The 19,956-nt window shown below is 42.5% G+C and overlaps 1 protein-coding gene across 1 annotated transcript in view; it reads right to left on the bottom strand.

Annotated features, from left to right (window-relative positions):
• Positions 1-290: 290 nt before the first annotated feature.
• ntf3 (neurotrophin 3) overlaps positions 291-19,956 on the bottom strand; it is a 29,805-nt gene continuing 10,139 nt past the window's right edge. The window contains exon 2 of the mRNA XM_041030660.1: positions 291-3,497. Coding sequence (XP_040886594.1) covers positions 2,613-3,497 — 885 coding nt within the window. The 3' untranslated portion in view covers positions 291-2,612. The remainder of the gene's footprint in view (positions 3,498-19,956) is intronic.

Genomic DNA, 19,956 nt, shown 5'->3' with positions numbered 1-19,956 from the left:
CAGGAATTTGATAATGACTGATTCATATCTTTGTCAATCACGTTGCCTCTCTCTGCATCTCCGGTGTCGCTCTCACGTTGTCTCTGTGCAGGTTGTTGGTATGAAATCAGATCTGTGTCTGAGCTTTTCAGCTTATCAACTGTGCTGCTTTTACCGTTTTCTTTTCACTACTCAGTGTGTTTCTGAAAGCTCATTTTTTGAGGCAGGGTGTGTTCTTTTTTTTTTTTTTCCCAAGTTCCAGGTCTGATTGGAACCTTTGCAGATAAATTATTATGATGTTACGCCTCTCTGGATTTTCCAAACTTTAAGCACTGTAACTAATATCAGATAATACGAGTGCTATGGTGATAAGCATCCCAAAGGTTCGACTTAGAGTTCACCCTGCATTTATCCTGCATTAGCACTGCACACAGTGGGAGCCATTGTAGAAGTCCCTCTAGATACTTCCTGCATCTGTTCTACATTAGTCCCGCAGATAATTGATTTTTGCCATCTAGTTAGAACAGTACTTTCTGCAATGATGTGAGGCAGCTGGAAGTTTGAGCTTCAGCACCCTAAAGCATCGCTGTTGTGCACACACACACATACACAAATTTGCACACACTTTCTCTTCACTTTGTCTTTCCACATTGTCGATGTCACGTCTTTTGACCGCTGACCCCATTTGATAAAGATTTAGTTCCATCTTTGTCATCACTCTGTGCTGTAACTGGCGAGATAACTGAAGTGTGAAACATCTGATCAGATAGCAGAATAAATGACTATTGATCAGAACCTCTGATCAACCATCACTGTTTCTCTCACTGGCTTGAACTCCCTGGACTTTCCTTAACATGAGCCTGGAAATAAACGAGCAGAAAATGTTTTTTTCGGAACTGCAGAATTTACTTTTGAATCAGGCATTTTAAGGTTGAGGATAGCAATGCATTAATCCCTCTCCACATACTGTGTGGCCATAAATTCTGACTTCCCTTTTCAGCCCCAGTGTTATGTGTACTTTCTTTTTTAAAAGGAGATTGTTTTAAGAGAAACAATCCCCTAAAACAGCTCAGCACTGCTGTTTTTAATAGTAAGGTACTCAAACCGGCGTAAATAATGAATTTGTTACGGCCTATTTTCAGCTACAGATTTGGTCGAATATTTACAGACGGTGTTTTGAGGGATTGAGACAAAATAAACTACAGTGCTCACGTTCATGTGTGGCTCACTGATGCGTTTAGACCACAGTGGAGCTCTATGGCAGAGAGGAATACGATATATCAGGCAGTACCTATTACCAGAATCAGTTCAGTGTTGGATTTGTTTTTTTCATGGTGATTTGTTTGATTTGTTTTGAATAAGACAACTCTCTCCTATAACAGGACACGAGCAGAGTGAGGGACTTCTGCAATGGCTGCTACTGTACAATAACTGGAAAACAGCCTTGACAGAAAATTTACCCTATATACTCCATCTCAGAGTTGATAATAAGTAATCACCAGTGTAAAGTAGGGAACAGCTGGTCAAAATATATTTTAAAGGAGGACTGTAGTATTTGTTAAAGCAGTGTAACATGGTATCACCTACATAATCTTTGTCACCATATTATTATTCTTTTCAAAAACTTAAAAGGGAATTTGTTAATGAAGTGTTTCCAACTTTAAGAAATATAGGTTTTTATTAATAGGAAGAAACAAAAACAGCTCATGATACCAGTTGAGATTAAAATGGGGTGAACAGCATCGAGGTGGCCTGAGGAAAACCAGACCGCTGGATTTTCGGTCGTTGTCAGCAGATTCCACACGAGGAAATTTCTATGTTTATTTCGTCCCCGAGTGGAATAAATGAACGTAAGGTGTAGTACAACATGACAGAAAGGTCAATTCTGATCATAGTGGAAGTGTTTATGTTTGGTCACAGAACTCCTTGTACCCTCTGATATCGTTATCTGTCTCATTAAGTGGTAACGCTAAGAATTTGGGCCCCCGCATTGGACTGCAGGACAGAACAGGTCCCTGCAGCTCTGTCACTTATCAGGTTCACCTTCAAAACATTTGCGGCAACTGCTGTCGGTGAGTCACCATGTCCTATCTCTCTGCTCTGCAGCCACACTGGTCAAGGCACATGTAAAGTCTTTCTGTGAAGCACCTTTGCAGCCCAGCTCTGCATTATGGTCTCAAAATGAGTTCATAGCTTGTTTCATTCCTTTTTTTATAGACATTTTTTTTCCTTTTGAAGAAGACTTCTTTCAATAAATAACACAAATATATTCATACGTCATATATAGATAGATTAACATGTATAAACTACATGCATTTCATATAATTTAAATAATTTATATGTACAGTTCTCCCTCACACACTCACGCCCTCCCTCCCTGTCCCTCTCAAACAAGTTCTTCCGTGACAGCAGTGCTGAACCGGTTTGTGGATCTGCAGCACATTCATGTGAAATATCATTTTAATGGACCCAAGATTTCTTCAGTAAAAGTATCATTTTATAGCAGAATGTTGCTCTTCAACACCATGACACATTATCTCGTGGTGGGGAGCATTGAGAGCAGGAAACAAAATCCTATGTAGGAAGTAGAATTCCAAACAGGTAGTCCCTGGCAGGTTCTTGTGTTGTTTTGTTTATGTCCTATGACGTTTCCTTGACAATGCGCAGACGCATGAAGTGTCTATGCGTATCCACCTCCAGCCCACTGAATTGCGGACCTGCGTCAGCGCTCGTACGTACGTCTGCGTCGTCTTGCACTGCGAGTTCCAGTTCTTGTCGTCGATGCCCCTGCAGCCACCTTTGAAGGGCCTGGGGGTCCGACAGCGTGTCTCGTAAAAGTACTGTTTAATGTCCTGCGTGGCACTGGTTTTAATTTTGGCCAGAACAGTGACAGGGTCCCCCCTGGTATCCACTGCTTGGGTTTTATCTGTCACCCACTGGCTCTCACTGTCACACACAGAATATTCCCCACGGTAGCTTCTGTGCTCAGCGTAACGCTTCTTTCGTGTCTTGTTTCCTGCTGCCCCGCCCTCCGGTCCACTGTTCACAAAATCGTCTGCGAGGTACAGAGGCGGCGGCTGCAGTGGTGGCCTGTCACTCAGCAGCACCCGAGGTGAGTTGTACCGCTTCTGCTGCCTGAGTAGGTCAGAGTTCAACAGCATCACCTGCTGGTCCACCATGCCGTCACTGCTCCCGCTGCTGCGACTCCCTGTCCCCCACTGCTCCACATCGCCCTGGTCCTCTAAGGGAAAGTTTGTACTGAGAAGAGGAGGCAGTGTGTCCTGGAGCTCCGTGTCCCTGCTTTTACCCTGTTGGCTCTGGTTCCCCCTGGTTTTCCCCTTCGTCAGGTCAGCCTGAAGCAGCTGGATGATGAGAGAGTTCAAAGGGTCGGGACTCGGCTGCTGCTGATGCTGTTGCCCCTGGCGACTGCTATCCATGTTGGTTGCCTGGATACCATAGAGGTACACGAGGACCATCACATACAGCAGGATTGACATCACTAGATTCACCTGTAAGATCTGAAAAGACAGAGACAAACTTGTAAGGGGCTTGTTATTCTTCTAGTAGAACAAATGTTAGTCTACGTTCTACAGCAGTGGCTGATTAGAGTTGTGGGAACCTTTGGTTTCAGCTCTGTTGCTGTGATGTAAATAACAGCAGCTGTTAGTGTGCGTGTCTTGTTATGAGCATACTGTTACGTAAAGTTAACATGCTGCTACTTGCACAACACAAAACACCCATAATTCTCTTCAGAATAATGCATGGAAATGTTTGGCAGGAGCATTTAAAATATGCAGAGTGAAACATGGCTCACACACACAAGCTCTCAACTTCAAAAGTAGTTTCACAGTAGTTTGACGGTAATGTGTGGGTGTAGCGCACAGAAGCAGAGGCAGCTTTGTGATGGGAAGGTTGCCAGTTTGAATCCCCGGACCAGCAGGATGATTGTGAGATGGGAACACCCTGCTACGGTTGGCTAATTAGAGAGGTACTGAAAGGTCAAACAGTTGTAGTTTATATTTAATGATAGGTAAGGCTTTCAGACATCATCAGACAAAGACCTGTTCTAAAACAAACAACCAGAATCTGCATCAAACCAATTAAGCTATTGAGTAGACAGGGTATAATTTACTTTTTCTTTTGTTAAAATGTCAAACGCTGTTTCACTTTTCTCTTTCCAAAACAATCAAAAAACACACTTGTTAGACATGTGAGTTAAAGATTGCATCACATCGCCGCAGCTGTGCTATGGTTCTCCTCTTTCCTGCCTCCAGCTGAAGCCAAAAAATGTCACCAAAGCAGCCTTTTCTCTCATGGTTTGCTCGTTCTCATCCACTTATGTGCTCAGGCCTAAATAGGTTCCAGTGTTTTGGTCATCAGTTTATTTTAGTGTTTGAGTTTCCTTAAGAAGAGTTGGAAAAAAAACAAAACAAAAAAAAAAACCTTCTAGTGATCAGTATGTGCATGTGCATATCACACAGAATAACATCATGTCAGAGAGCAGTTTTCTAACGTTTGTGTGTGCACAAAAAAAAAAAGTTTGATCGCCACATGCTTATTCCCAGTCAGCACGGGTCAGGATGTGCAGGAGGTGTCAGCCTCAGGGAAGAGTTATTACCACTTCCTTGTTCTCGGAAAAGTTGTTTTTCTCTTTTTTTTTTTTCTTTTTCCCAGACTTTATTTCCTTAAGGAAAGCTGACTGACTAACCCTCATTCATTAAGTTCCACCTATTAACAGCCTCCAACTACAGCTCTTCCACTGTTGCCAGTTACAGAACTGTGTTTTCTTTTTATTCATTTCTTTAACTCCAGCTTTGGAGAGTCAATCAACATGTTCCTCCGACCTCTGAAAGAAGAGTTTGGCATTTTGAGAAATGTGTTTATTTGCTTTCCTGCCGAGAGTTAGATAAAAAGACTGGCACCACTCGGATCTCTGTACACTATATAAATAGCTGCTGTGAGAAAATGTTGTTCACCTCTGTGTTTGTGAACCGTTTGGTTCCTGTCAGGTCGGATGGAGCTGAAGTGCTCTGCTGAAGTGCTGCGACAACCTTCAATAATCAGTTTGTGTGGGGCAGCCCCGAACCATGAACACAAGTTCATGATTATCGATTGACTGGCCGGTCCTCTGGGGGCTTCTACAATGTGATCAGCTGAATTTGAATCAGTAGTGTAGTGGTTATGCTTAAGCCGTATGTTGTCAATGTGTCTTAGTGAGTATGAAGGCGATAGGTTTTGAGAAGCCTTGTATGCTGAGTCAAATTTCTCTGCTTGAACACAAGGACATGACATGCTTTTGTTCTGTATCACCCAGTGCAATTATGGAATTCCTTGAGATAAGCATGTGGTGATGTGCATTTTATGGAATGACGGGAAGTTGGTGTTTATGCTGCACACTCGCATCTTCTGTAAAACATGCGTGGACAAGTGAAGGTTCAGATGTCTTTCAGAGAGAGAAGCAGGAAAGAGGGGAAGAGTAACGCACTAACAGACGTCTGAGAGCAGGAAGAGGGGCTTGTTCCCATCAGCAGCATCATGGCTGAATGATACAGCTGTTGATGAAGGGGTGGTGCATCTGTTCGGCAGCAATGTCACCTTGCAATCAATGACTCAGGGAAGACATGCACACACACACGTACACACACACGTCTTTGTTATGACTAAATCACACCAGTTCGTTTCTGTATCGTCTCAAATATCTACAACAGTGGCGATGCAAAACTGGTCCAAAGGTCATGTGGGCACACACACACACACACACACACACACACTGTCATAAAAAAAATGAGATTCAATAAGTGAGTTAGTTAATATTAAATCAGCATAAAAAGTCTTCACGAATGAATGGAAGAAAGAGAAAAATGTTCAGCGTAACCTCAGTTTCTTCTGCTCCCGCTTCTACTTAAAGTTGCCACAGTGACAGTTTCTATACTACAGTAATTGGAAGAACGGAATAGCTTATTTATTGTAATGTAGCCTATAACTTTTAAAAGTTGGGAAAGCACCCAAATCCAACAAAAAAGAAGCCCAAGTTAACACAAGCCGCACGAAACCAGCTTTACCCTCCCAGTCAAATAAAAAGTAGGCCAACTGGTCAGAAAACGGCTCAGTCTGGAAACACCGCAAATAAATATTAAGACTTCAGTGCTGTGACTGAAACAAATTTAAAACAAAAACAAAAAAAAACAACCTTAATGGTGGAAAAAAAATGTATTCTAATGTGTAATGTATGTAAAATATTTTTTTGAAAAAAACACTCTAAACACAGTTTATTTAAAAAAAAAAAAAGTATTCTTTTAAACATAAATGTATCTCAATAACATCTTTGTTTAAGATGCCACTGGATGTTACTTACATGTATTATATTATGTTACATTATATTATATTAAATTATATAATGCTTTATGTTTGTGCCAAAGGGAGGGCATGAGTGTGCCAGACATAAAGCTTCGGTGACTGGCTCTAACTCCAGTGTATTAATTCTGCTCTGGCCTCTTTTCCACATTGTGTCATGATACTCCTGGATGGCACTAACATTACATCTGCTCACTAAAATATCAAACATGATACTTGTGGTGGCACAAACAGTCGGTTTTCCTCCCTTTAAATCAGACAAGACTGTTTATAAAAGTCGAAACTGTGACATTCTGACAATGTGACATTAATTGACATTGACATAACCTTTAAATTTTCACTCAACTTCAGTCGCTCTGCTTTGGTTATTAAATCCAAGAGTGCGAATAAGGATCTCTTTGTAAATCAGGCGCCTGGCCCGTGAAACTGCATCTAGTCAGACAAATTAATTTCCCCTCCTGCTGCCATAATCGCTGTCATAAAAGCCCTCACTGTAGTTTATGATGTTGACATTCAGGCTGGCAGAGGCTAATGAGGCTCGGTGGGTGAGCGATAATTTGCTCAGTGGGCAGGGTGATAATGAGACTATGTGCGTTTGTACTGTATAGCTGTTCCGTGTTTCTGCGCTTATTGTAGGAACAAATGTCGGCACAAGGACAGGAAAATGAGGAAACACCTCCCCAGTGAGGACACTCTGCCCGTCCTCACCTCTGCAAGAAGTTATTTTAGGGCAAGGACTTGAGTTTAGGGTTAGGGTTATAATTAGGTGTAGTTTACACACAAGGTTTGTGTATAAATTTAGTCATTGAAAGTCAAAGTGTGGGCGTGTGAGAGATAAGGGAAAAGTGAACGTGGGCAGCAGATGTTAATGCTCCCAGATGATAAAATGCAATAAAATATATTGGAGCACAGCAACAGATTGTCAGGATATTATGAGTCCACCTGTTTCAAAGACATCAAGGTGAATCTATTTTCAGACCGATCTGACAATGAAAGACAAACTCTGTCTCTTTCCCTGTCTTTCTGTCTCGACTCATGCAGCAGCTTTCCCCTCTTAGATAGCCGTCTTGTCTCAATAAAGCAAAGTGTAAATGCAAACAAGAAGCATTCAAGATGGATCTAAATGCTTTCATCACTCTGAGAGGCACACAGCATTAATATCCATGTTGCTGTTATAAAAAGATTTTTAGCACAGCAGCAGTTTGAAAATGGCTTTAAAGTGTCTGCTGGTTAACATGTTGTCTTACTGGTTTGTGTTTCAGTGGCTATTTCATACTTCATACAGCTTTATTGGGAGTTCAGCTGTATCGGCTCTCATTGCACAGAGAGAAGCAAACAGGCAAAGGGAGCTTCAGTCATCCTCTTATTTTAGTTTCTCCTCTGTCAGTTTGTGAGTGTATAAGTGCAACACTGTGACTTTTGATATCAAGAGTGTGTGCTGTTGTTTCCATTTCAAGAAGACAACACCTCGCCCCTCCCTGTGACGGCAGGCTTCATGCAAACTAGTTTATGCATACCCCAAACTTTAATCTCTGAATGTATGCTGTTGACCCTGTTGTCGGTTGAAACTGGCAGCAGATGAGGTTACAACCTATTCACCAACCTTGTTTCTCCAAAATGTCAAACTTCCTGGAAGTACAAGAAGCCGCACTGCCTCGGGCTTGAGGTTCGATCGAGGTCAAGATTTTCTGGTGGATTTAAAGCGTTCCATTAGCCAAAAAGGTCGGAGAGTTTCTTAACCCACAGGGGACCGTGCAATCCTTTAGCTACAGTAATCACAGAAATGCAACTTCCACCGAATCTTATTCCGTGTTTGTCGGTTAACTTTAGGAGTAAATGCAGTGTACATACTGTAAATTACTAAAGCAGCAGGTCTGGGCAAGGAGAGACATCTGAAGCCTCAGGGAACTGTCATGGGATTCCTCACATTCATCTCCAGGTTATCAGAGATTCTGTGCAGTTGTGTTCAGGACAGTAAATACGTAGCTGTTGCTCAGTACCAGCCTGTTGTCTTTACAGCAAGATTATCTCCAGCATCTTTTGTGTAACCTTACAGTTTTCCTTAAACTGACCTTTCCTCCTCAAACGAGAAGAGATTCGACATAGCAGTAAGCATGTTTACAAGAAATTCACCGTGTGCCTCTGAGCGCTGTGCTTCACACTCAAATGGGTAATTGCTCAAGGAAAATATATTTTTCATGTGACATTCAGATGGTACTGTGGCCTGAAAATAGTCACAGAACTGGGTGAAACTGGAATGCAGGTTTTTGGGGCTTTGTCGTTCCCCCACCACCACAACACTCCATGTGACTCCATTTAATTTATTACGAATATTGGATCAATGTTTTCTGGCGTTTTCTGTTGCCAGCGAACCAGACCGCTTTTCTTAAATGATTCCTCCGCTCAAAGAATCTGCCCGAGTGATAAATGGAACAATTAAACCAATGAATCTTCCCTTCAAAACAACACAGCCTGCCTCAGACACTCACACAACAACAAACAGGACCTTGTTTTGGGTGCCAATGTTTTATCATTATAATCACTGTAAAAGAGGCCCTGCTATAGGAAGCGTTACTATGCTAGATGTGCTCAATACTTAATCAAAAATACATAATGAAGAAATCTGTACTGTCTTCATTGGCTTCTCTTTCTAAAACCTGACAACTAAGGTGACTGTGGTAGTCCCTGAACTTTTTATCTAGCAACATCAGCTGGTCAAATTTTTTAAACTGTCAAAATACTTTGGTTTATAACCAAATACCCGTCAAACTAATGACGTTCCCGTCAGCCTCAGCTGTACTTTGTACATCACTCCTTAGGAAATGATAGCATGCTAACTAGTTCATGGTTCCCACTGGTTTGCGTAAAGTAAATTTGGTTATATCTTCTGTGAGATTAGTGGATTAGTTAGTGGATCCCTGTGTGGACACCTGTGTTTGTGACTACACTACGACAGTGCCAAATGCACTTGTGCCCACACACACATTGTTTATGTTGTTCAGCCATAACCAAGAAACAAAGGAGCTCTTACTGTCAGGAAGTTGGCATCATGTTTTCTCGCCCTCATGTGTGGAACACATCTGTGTACACATATCTCAGCTTGTGGTGTGCGTAGAAGCAAGTCTGCTGGTTGCATTTAAGTCTGCAGCTGTCTGTGTCCGTCCTGGAGTTTGATCAAGGCTTAAGACGGCAAACATGGTAAACACAGCTTTCTCTGGAAATACAAAAGGCTGCGCGCACCTTTTTCTGCAGAACAATTCTTCTGTTCATTTTGACATTTCCTGTCTCTCTTGACTCAGTGTATCTGTAGGGACTTTGTGCCCACATGAAAAGGAATCCTTGCTGCCGAAGTAGAAGTAAAAAGTTTATTAAATTTTTGGAGGAACAAATGTTTGTAGACAAGTTAGTGATGGTTCTTTCACCTCCTTCATAACATCAGCTTACGAGGCTCAAGAGCCATTAGGTTAGTGTCCAGCCAGCCTCCCCCTCCCTAAGATTATCCCTCCTTCGTCCGCTCATCATCTCACAGTCCTGTCTGCTCATATTCATCCTCAATTCACTCCTTTCTCCTCCTTCTCCTGTCTCTATCCACTTGTGCACTCATCCATCTCTAAAGCCCGACTCACACTCTTCCTGTGTGGGGTTTACCTTTATGAGGACAGCCAATCACTTTCTTTTTCCCCTCTCTGTGGCCGAATGACCTGCGCTAATCATTCCTAAGAAAATGTGTCTCGTTTCACCTATTCTCCACGCTCACTGAAGCTGTTAATCTGGTACAAGCCCGTGTTGAAGCTTAGAGCCGCTGCACACAGAAACACGCATAACTGCACATGTAAGCACGCACAAAGGTGAGTGGATAGATAGGTATAGAGGATGGGAGAACTGCCCCGATATAGAGACAGTTTCAAAATTGTGCCTCTTGCGTGCAGTGTGTGAGAGTCTCGGGTAGAAGCTACACACGCACACCCTCTGATCTTTTAACACACGAGGGATTGATTCAGATAATCAGCCTCAGTGTGGCAGCGTCTTAGCAGGAGCACAGAGAGGTTTCCTCTGCAGTGGCGGCTCTGACTGTGTCATCAGGAGTAACAGGCTCATAAATGTGATGTTCCGGGTGTTTCGTGTGCACGTCTAGGTCAAGCTCCGTGATGTTATGTGTTGTTGTAAAGAGATGCAGTACAGAGCCTTGAGCCTCAGCTGCATGCCAACTTTCAGCATCTTCAGTGAGATTACATGTCGGGTAAAATCAAAATGATCAAACGTTTGTGCAGTATGTTCATGTTCTTATTGAGTGTGTAGATAAAGAGGACAAGGCATCAGGGTTCAGAGTGGACAACGCTGATCACTGCGAGGGGTGAGGGATATCAGGGGCCACTAGGACAACATTCTACTTTAAGGTCCCACCAGAAAACCCACCTGGACGTCCACAGGATTTAAGAGTGTGCACACACATCACCCCGTATTTGCTTCTCACCCATCTATCCAGGCTGTCTATTCAAAAGAGCTATTAAAACTTTTGCCTTCCAACATAGTCAGATGACTCATCATACAAACTAGTTCTTTAACCTTCCTCTTATTTCAGCATCAGCTGCCTCTTCTGCCCTCTCCACCCTCCTGCTCTCTGCTTTCTTCCCTTATTGTTTCCCTCCATCATCAGGATGTTTTGCAGTAGTCCTCTTCTCTGTTTTATTATTTCACTGCAGAATCATGAGACTAAAGTGCCAATTGTGACCTTAAAGACTAAAGATAAGGCTGTATCTTAATCTCGTTTTCCTTCTAACTTTGAATGTATAGCTGCAACAGTGGAAGCATTAGTGCGGACGACATGGCTTTACCACATTTGTGTTTCAGATTTTGCCTTTTCGTGTTTGTTAAATTAAACAGTTCACCACCACAAAAAGCAGGAAAAAGCCATTAAATCACTAACATACAAAAATGTGCAGCAAGAGTCAGAATGTGCTTCAGAGCTGGTTCTTTATGTCAGTGAAGTCTGTGGCACAGTAAGTCAGATCATCTCAGGCTATCTATGTGTGTGTGTGAGCACTTTTGAGTGATGTGGTCCACCATGAGGAATGTAAACCTGACACACATGGAAAACCAGCCTCAGACTGATGTTTGAAACAGAGGGAAACTGAAAGGGGGAAAAATGTGTGTGTGTGTCTGTGTGTGTGTCTTATGTATGCCTTTATTAGCGAGCACATGCACCTCATCTCTCTAAATCTGAGCTAAATGTTTGTCAGTCCAGCGGCCAAGTTAACCATAGACTATTACATGGAGAACAGCACGTATGTGTGTGCACACACCTCTCTGTGAGCCTCAAAACAAACACTCCTGTCTGTGTTTTTCTGACTAAATATGTGCCGAACCTTTTTTTTTTGTTTGTTTGTGTGTGTGTGTGCATGTCTGTAGTTGTTTTTGCATACATGGTGGATTGTGAAGGACAGAACAGTACAGAACCACAGGCCAATTCAAACAAATATGAAACCACAACAGGAGCCTCATTGCTTCAAGGTGACATTTGATACTTCTGCAGTCAAACAGATCATAATCAAAAATATGTGGAACTAGAATGGCACTAAGTGGAGCACATAACTCTGCCAAGGCCAAACAATTCAACACGTCCCTGTAGCTCTTATTATAGAAAAATAAAAGGAAAAAGGAAGTGGTCTGATTGCACAAATGGTTTATTTGTCAAAAGCATAGTAAATACATCTCTGTGTGCAATGTAGATTCAGTCTTTTCTTCTACCAGATCCAGATTATCATCAGGATCTGCACCAAATTCAACAAACTCAAAGCTCTCAACACCATTAGTACATCAGATTTTTTTCCCTGGCTAACTTCCCATTCCTCCAGCAAGTTTGGTACAAATGGGTTCACTGCTTTGTGTGTTATCCTGCTGACAAGTAAACAAACAAACCAAATACTTAGACCAAATATGCATATCAACCTAAAGTATTTGAAATATTTTGTTTGAAGTGTGTGTGTGTGACTGACAGAGATCAGAGTGTGGATGCAGCCTGTCATTTGACTGAACAAATACATCCAATAAAACAGCACAGTAGCTTGATTTGGAAGACATGGTGCATTTAGCTTGTAAGCCAGCTAATGCTTAAACCTGGGCACGTGTGTGGCTGCCAGACAGAAGCAAACAGCTGTGATATGAAGACACTCTCAGTGCTGGACTGTAGGAGAATTAGTGCATATTTCACTTTCTGCTGCGAGCTCAATTCTCTTTCCTTTTCCCCAGTTTTTCTTTTCCATGCAGCCTTTGAGAGCAACATCCTTCTCCTGAGTTATTGGTAATATTGACATATCACCAACTGATGCTGTTGTCATGGTACTGACATTTTTAATGTGCAGCTACAGTAGCAATGATATGCACCAAATACTGTGGACCCAGAGTATGAGGAGGAATAGGAAGAAAGAAACCTGATGATGGCAGTGAGGAAGAGGAGAAACTGAAAACTGAATGTGGCAGGGAGGCAAAAAGAGGCTAAGGGAGAAATAAAAGTGGGAGAAGATTAAGCTATTTTAAGAAGTTGGGATGAAAACAACAGTGACCAGCAAATCACTGTCTAACCTCTGAACTGATTGTAACTGGGACTCCAGCCTGGTAATCTACTGGCAGTAATGCTTAATAAGGCAAGCCAACTGCTGTCAAACACTTTAGAAGGAGAGGAAAGGAAGAGGAAGGGAAAATAAACTCAGGCGTCTGCACATTTGTCCCAGTGTTTTAGTCTGTAAGACAACAATCTTAGAGGCCTCATGGAAATGAACAATGAGTTAGAATGGTAGACGTTATGAGACTTTCAACTCCGTGCATTTATCCTGGCAATAAATTAGCATCTTGTTGTATAACTCTCATATGACTCTCAAACACTAAACATACACCTAAATTAAAAAAAAAAAAAAATCCAAACCAATTCATCTTAGACTTGCAGCAATGTTTCAGCAAAACATCCAGTAAATTAAAGGGACTTCAACAATAGCAGCATTGTGGACATAGCGATGATTCACTGCATTTTTATCTTCCATGTATCTATGTTGTACTTATCCTGGATCTAAGGGCAAGTGATTAAACTTCTGTTTCAGCTGCCAGGCTAAAAATGTAAGGACACCTGCTGTAAACTAATTAGAGATTCACCGTTGCATGAGGAGCAGGAGGAGAGCAGTGCTGACGTGCCCCAACCACTGGCCTCCAAAACTCTCTGTTCATCGAGTCGTCCCAACTCGACGCTCCCTAAGAGCAGAGCAGTGGACCGTAAATGTAAATGCTACAGCTTACAGCGCTGAGATCTCCCAAATCCCGGCAGAAAAAACAAACATGCTGCTTCAATTCCAGAGTCTTAAGTTGCATTTTGCTTGTCATACTTTCAGACAAACCCCACGAGCCTGTTTTTACTGCATGCTTCAGATGGACGCTGTCGGCTTTACATGTTCAGGTGTTCTACTAACTGAGTTACACAACTGAGGCTTTCAGCAAAGCAATCTGATTAGTCAAACAGGTTCCCACTGTGCTGTAACTGAAGCACAGCTATATATATGCTTTGTGGTGTTTCTGCCAACTCCTGTGGTAACGGCTAGAACACTTGCATTTCCTTTCTGTGTTCTATTCTTATGCAGGCTGTGCTGGAACTATAACTACAGACTGTGATGAGTGGAGCTGCCGTCTAATTTTACAAGCTATTCAGAGAGAAAGCAGTGACTTTGGTGAAAATGTGTAAAGGAAAAAACTCTCGACGAGAAAACCACTTAGGCCTCCAGGGTACTGAATGCTAACAAGCATTTTGCTTGGTGCGTCACTTTATTAAGGACCTGTTAAAGGCTGTAGAGATGGTGCTTTGGCAAAGGCAAACAAGGTAACTGGGCTAAAATGCAGGATTCTAGTTCAACACTAAAAATGAAAAAACAAAAGCACTCTAATAAGAATCACTGGCGATGAAATGCTTGATAACTGTGGTAGAGTGTTATCAATATACTTAACAGCTAAATAAACGCTTTTCAGAATATGTCAGCTACTACAGTAAAACACACGTGGAGGAGACAGGACAGGACAGAGGCATTAATACAACATAAACCAGGGTTAATAAAACAGAATAAGTGAAGAATTTACATATAAAGTATTAATACATACTTAAGATTCTGTCTTCTGTCTATTAAACGTGAGAACGTTCTTACATTTAATTTTAAAGTTCTGATTTTTAATAACAGGTTTTAGGCCGGATCACAGAAAGAAGCCAGCTGTCATTAAATAATTCCCCATGTCACCTCTGTAAATATAGATTCTGACCACAATAACAACCATCAATGCCCGAAGATCCCTGAACCTGACTTTGGTAAACGCACACTAAGCTGGATGACACATCTGTGTGGACCACAAGACAGTTTCTGAGCAGTTTCCCTGAAACACTGTAAACTACTGGAGTCAAAACTCACTGAGGCTTTTGGCAAAAAAAAAAAAGGCATGTGACATTGTACTGTATGTAAGTCATGTAAGTCAAACCCTGATGCACTCCTGATCATCATGAAGCATAATTACTGTATCTCAAATAAAAACAACCCTGACCCATTTATTAAAACCTTTTTTTTCCATGTGGCTCCAAGCAGAAACCTGCCAGCTTAGGAAACCACAACTGTATCACTTTGAGACCACGGCGTGAATGGTGTGCGTTGTAGTTACCGTGGAGACCCCGGTGATGATGCAGTCAGGGCGCTTAGTGATGGGGCTTAGCGGAGCAGTGTGCCAAACCAACAAATCCTCCAGAGGGATTTTGACCCGGCAATGTCTGAGCCCTAATACTGTCCAATTGACTCCAGATGTTACGGCACAGAGAGAGAGAGACAGAAAATGAAAGATGGAGAGCTCTAGTCTGTGGCTCAGTTTCCAGCCAAGTCATTTTTTTTTCTTTAGGCAAATTATGATTAACAAACGGAAAAACTGTAGAAATTTTCAAAATTAGGAAAATGTGTTTCTGGTGGACGGAGGTGTGAACATAAAGAGAAACAATGTGATGGACGCTGCTGATCACATTCACTGTATAGGCACAGTCATGCTTGGAATCGCAGGTATGCTGAACGGCTCCATTTAATTATACAGCTATTTAAAAGTGGCTTGTGTGGTGCTGAAAGTATTTTTATGTGGTTGAGGAAAAGCCAAACGGATAGAAAGACATCAGAAACATAAACGCAGCCTTTCCAAAGCCTGCATGAAATGAACCTGCTGAGAGTTTCATGAAAGCATTGCACCTGTGCATCAGAGACAGAGCTGTAGCACTGGGAATCTGGCTGCAAGTCTGTCTCTATCAGAATGTTTTAATCTCAACCTCTTTGCCATCTGCTCTGTTTGAGGAGGAGCGGTGAGGAAAATCAGGAAAGGCCAGATAGGTTTTGCAGGCTTTCCTCTGATCGGCGAATTCATCCCAGAATTCTGAAGTGCTGGATTCCACACAGGGAAACCTGTGGTGCAAGTCGGAGATTATTGAGGAATTTTAAAAATGAGAATGTGTTTAACCGCGTGGTTCATACTTTTGCTGCATGAGAAACGTGACTGAAAAAAACAATGGAGCAGGCACAGATACACTTTAAATATGCTTTTGGGCAAGAGAGGAATTCATTCAAGTAACAGTTTTGGAATATACTCCTACATCTCTTTCCCACCCTTTAACCACAGCGTAATCCTTTTCTATAGCTGGTAGGTAACATCTAAAATAATAGATCAACATTACGCTTTAATCTTTCTTGTCGAGAGTTAGATGAGAGGGGTAATACAGTGTTAATCAGTGACAGACGCGACCACAACACCACGTATTATTTGAGTGAATTTGAAACCTCGTGTTGTTATTTTGGCTGTTACGATGAGCCGCTTTATCCTCCCTGTGTTTCTTCACCTCCCACCTCGCTCTATTTTCACCCCCGGGGTGTTAAGGTAAAAGCAGGGAAGGGCAGAATTCCTATCATAACAGTGAATTACCCTCTGAATGTTTCGCTGCCTCCAGCCAGGTGAGTCATCTGCATTCACGGTGATTATCCCTTGAGAAAACTAGTTTGTGCACGCGTGGGGGCGCAGAGGCCAGTGGATTTGGTTTGGAGTGCGTTTGTGCGTGTGTGTGTAAGAGAGGGAAAGTGATGGTAAAGTGCGTTTGGTAATAAAAGCTGGTGTGGAAAGAGGCAGAGTTTATAGACATGCTGAGGTCAAAGTGTGGTGTGTTCAACAAAGTCTGGTGTCTGTGCACAACACAGGTGTGAGTTGTATCACAGAGTACATGTATGTACACATGTACATACCTACAGGTACACATTCCTTCACCTGACAGAGAAAACAGATGAGGACACACACCTTGCAGCGAGTCTGACTCCACAAACCAGCGAGTCTACCTGCAATAAGTCATTGGTGTTATCTTGTTATTGCCAAGTTTTCGATGGAGTAACAGTTAACACGGTTCAGTTCCTTATTGTCTTTGAGAGCACAGCTGAAGTCCGGGAAGGACACTGGTCCTCATAACTGTCAGCGAGTCCATCCATTTGCTTAAAACTAAAATGAAGAATTCCAGCTGAGCGCAGATGATTCCCAGAAATGATACAGATAAAAAACTTTAATAAAAGTCATTTGAGCACAAACCGTGCTGGTCAGTGCAGTTGGGGGTGGGGAGGGCGTCTCTAAAGTACACCAGAGAAGTAACTTAAAGACCCTGCAGAGTCTGTTACTTTTAGTAACACTGCGGAGCCAGGTTTGCAGGGGTTGCAGGCAAACAGTGAAAACACATGTTAACAATGCAGGGTTCATAATAAAATTGTAAAAATGTCGCCCAAAAGTATTTATATAAAGTAAAATCTGCTTTGCAAATGTTTTATGGCTAAGGAAATTGATTCAGCATGTTCTGTATACACACATAGCATTTTGGTGAATAACACTGTCTGTAATCAGAAAACTCCACAGGGCACCTTTGATTAGAATATTGTGTTACAGAGTGTGGCATTAAATTCTATAAATTCACAGAGACTGCACAGTACTGACGCAGCAGCAGGTGACCATGTACCGCTGAGAGGCCACAGTGTGAGGGTATAATCGCTACAGGGCAGTTTGTCGCCGAATTGTGTTTCTGATTATCCGAGCCCTCGCGCTGCAAACAGAGACGCTGATCTAATGAGTGAAACCATCTGCTGAAGTGTTTGGGTGGCAAAGCGAAACCTGCAGCCGCCTGACCCTCAGCGGCACATGTCTCTCCCTCCCCGGGTCGATCGGATAAACGAGGGCAGCGGCGCTGACACACACCTGTTTAGTCCATGTGTGACAGGGAGAGATGAAGAGATAGAACAGGACAGCCTCGGTCCATCTCCTTCTTACACAACAGGCCAGGCAGACAAAACAAGACTGGCCTCAGTGTCAGATGTCAGAGCCGTTTGCTCAGAGGGTGAAGGAAAATAATCCTTCATCACTTTGAAGTTTTCATTATGCCCTACGTCTGACAAGATCCACTCTGATTACACACACACTCTGACTTTGATTTCTTCCGTTTGCCCTCTTTTTTTTTTTTTTAAATCAGTTTTCTGCCTCTTCCCAAACACTTTGTGACACATTTGTTTGCTGAAAGCACTCTACATCTAAATCCACACCCTCTCCGCCGGCCTGACACAGAGCCTCAGGAGGACAGTGAGACAAAGACTCAACACAGGAGTAGGTTGACAGCTGAGAACTGTGTGATCTGGACACTCGCGCAGGTTGTGTGTGAGAGTGAGCGAGACTGAGCAGTAATAGGTTATAATAACCAACCCAAATCAGCCGCAGAGATCAGGGAAGCTAATCCAGTGTCAAGCCTAATAGAATCACAGACACAGGAATAGACTGTAGGGCTCAGTGGCTTTGACCTTGCTTCAGTGTGGGTATATGTGTGTGTATTATGGTGGTATTTCCTGGGTTAATGCTCCAGCGCTGTGTTATCTACAGGGCGCAGTGGGTAGCTGTTCTGGAGCCCCAGAACTCAACGGGTCCCCAAAAAAATCTAGACTGATTGTGTAGCCCTGACTGTGGTCACATAGAGGTGAATGAACTGATCTCACACAAGATGTATTGATTACAAGATTGCTCTAGCTGGAGAGATCTTCAACACGAGTGCATGATTCTGTAGTCGATGAAAAGTCAGCATCGGAAATCACACCCAGTTCGTTTGCGTCTGACTAGTGATGGAGCTTGAAGAGTTCAGAGAACTTCCCCTCTGTCTCCCGTGTCCAGGCAATCTGTAGAACGCTCTGTCTTCGTCTTCGCCCTCATTGCAGCCATAATGTTTGTTTTGATTTGGACTGTCTGTTTCCCCTTTTCAGAGCACCGTGTTTCCTTGTGCGTTCTGATTGGTTTATATTCTCCACCCATCTCAGATGTGTCTCCAAGGAGCCCCAGCTACAAGCACATGAAATCAGATATGTTTGAAAAATCAACGGGACAGTTCACGATGTTGCACGAGCACGGATTTCGTGCTGACAGGAGGCTTTTTGTCTCAGGCAGATCTTGGCAAAAAATCTTGCAGCCTTTTTTGAGCATATTGCAGAGAACAGGATCTAAATTAGGAGACTGAATGAGGCCCCACATGATGTCTTAAGATAAGTTTTGACACAGACTCCGTGGATCAAGGCCCAAGGCTGGAGCAGATCTAGACAGTGTGTTTAAGCCCTAATCAGAGTTGGACTCATTCTCCTCATTGCCCTGAGTCCATATGCCACGCATTCCAATTTATGTCAGGTGATTGGATCCTGATATACCTGCTTTCAGGTCTAGTTTAATTGCAATTTTTAATTTGGGTTCTGCTTTACTACCTGAAGTAGTACTACCTAGAAGTTGCATATTCTTGTATTAATTAGTGTTGAACCTTAATAGAGGCTCAGCAGCTCATTTTTACCCTGAGCCCCCCTCCCCCTCCCCCCCAGGAGGTTCACAGGAGTCCACAGAGTAAAAGACAACCCCATAGGTATGTGCCAAAAACCTAAACCCTAGATATCCCAAAGCATTCAGCCATATCAGACATCAGACATTTCTTTTCACCACAGCGCAGAAGTTCCTGCTGCCAAGTGGGAGAAAAGGAAGCCCTCAAATGAAACCCGCACGTCTCCTTCTTTTAATTGCCATTAATTAGTTCTCAAACCATGGTAGATAAGAATCAAATGAGTCATTAACACAATGCCTCACATGCAGCGCACATGATCAGCCGTCCCCTGAGTGATAATAGAATTAAGTGCTCTACATTTCCACAAGCATGTCAAACACATTATCAGACAATGACTGAGCTTCAGGAACAAAAGTCATGATGAATTCCTTCATAATAAGATTCTGCTCTGCTGTTTTGTTCTTCCAGGCTCCGTTTGTCATCTGGCTGTTGTCCTAAAATCAGCTTTTAACTGTGTGTTTTAGCTTTTTATTGGCAGTTGAAGACACTTTGCTGATACAACCGTTCGTGGTCCAGTGGACCAGTAGCTTGATCATACCATGTTTCTGTATGAGTGCTGTCATGCACTAAGTGTACTGTCAGGCTCTTTGGATAAAAGCTTCCCTCGGCCAGTTTATACTGTAGGTCACATGTCTGTGCACATGTATGTGTTTACGCTGTGAAACATTTACTGTCTGACATTCATG

This window comes from Toxotes jaculatrix, chromosome 22, assembly GCF_017976425.1.
Source record: "Toxotes jaculatrix isolate fToxJac2 chromosome 22, fToxJac2.pri, whole genome shotgun sequence".
Lineage (NCBI taxonomy): Eukaryota > Metazoa > Chordata > Actinopteri > Toxotidae > Toxotes > Toxotes jaculatrix.
The sequence above is the reverse complement of the archived record's forward strand: the minus strand, read 5'-3'. Positions and strand labels throughout refer to the sequence as shown.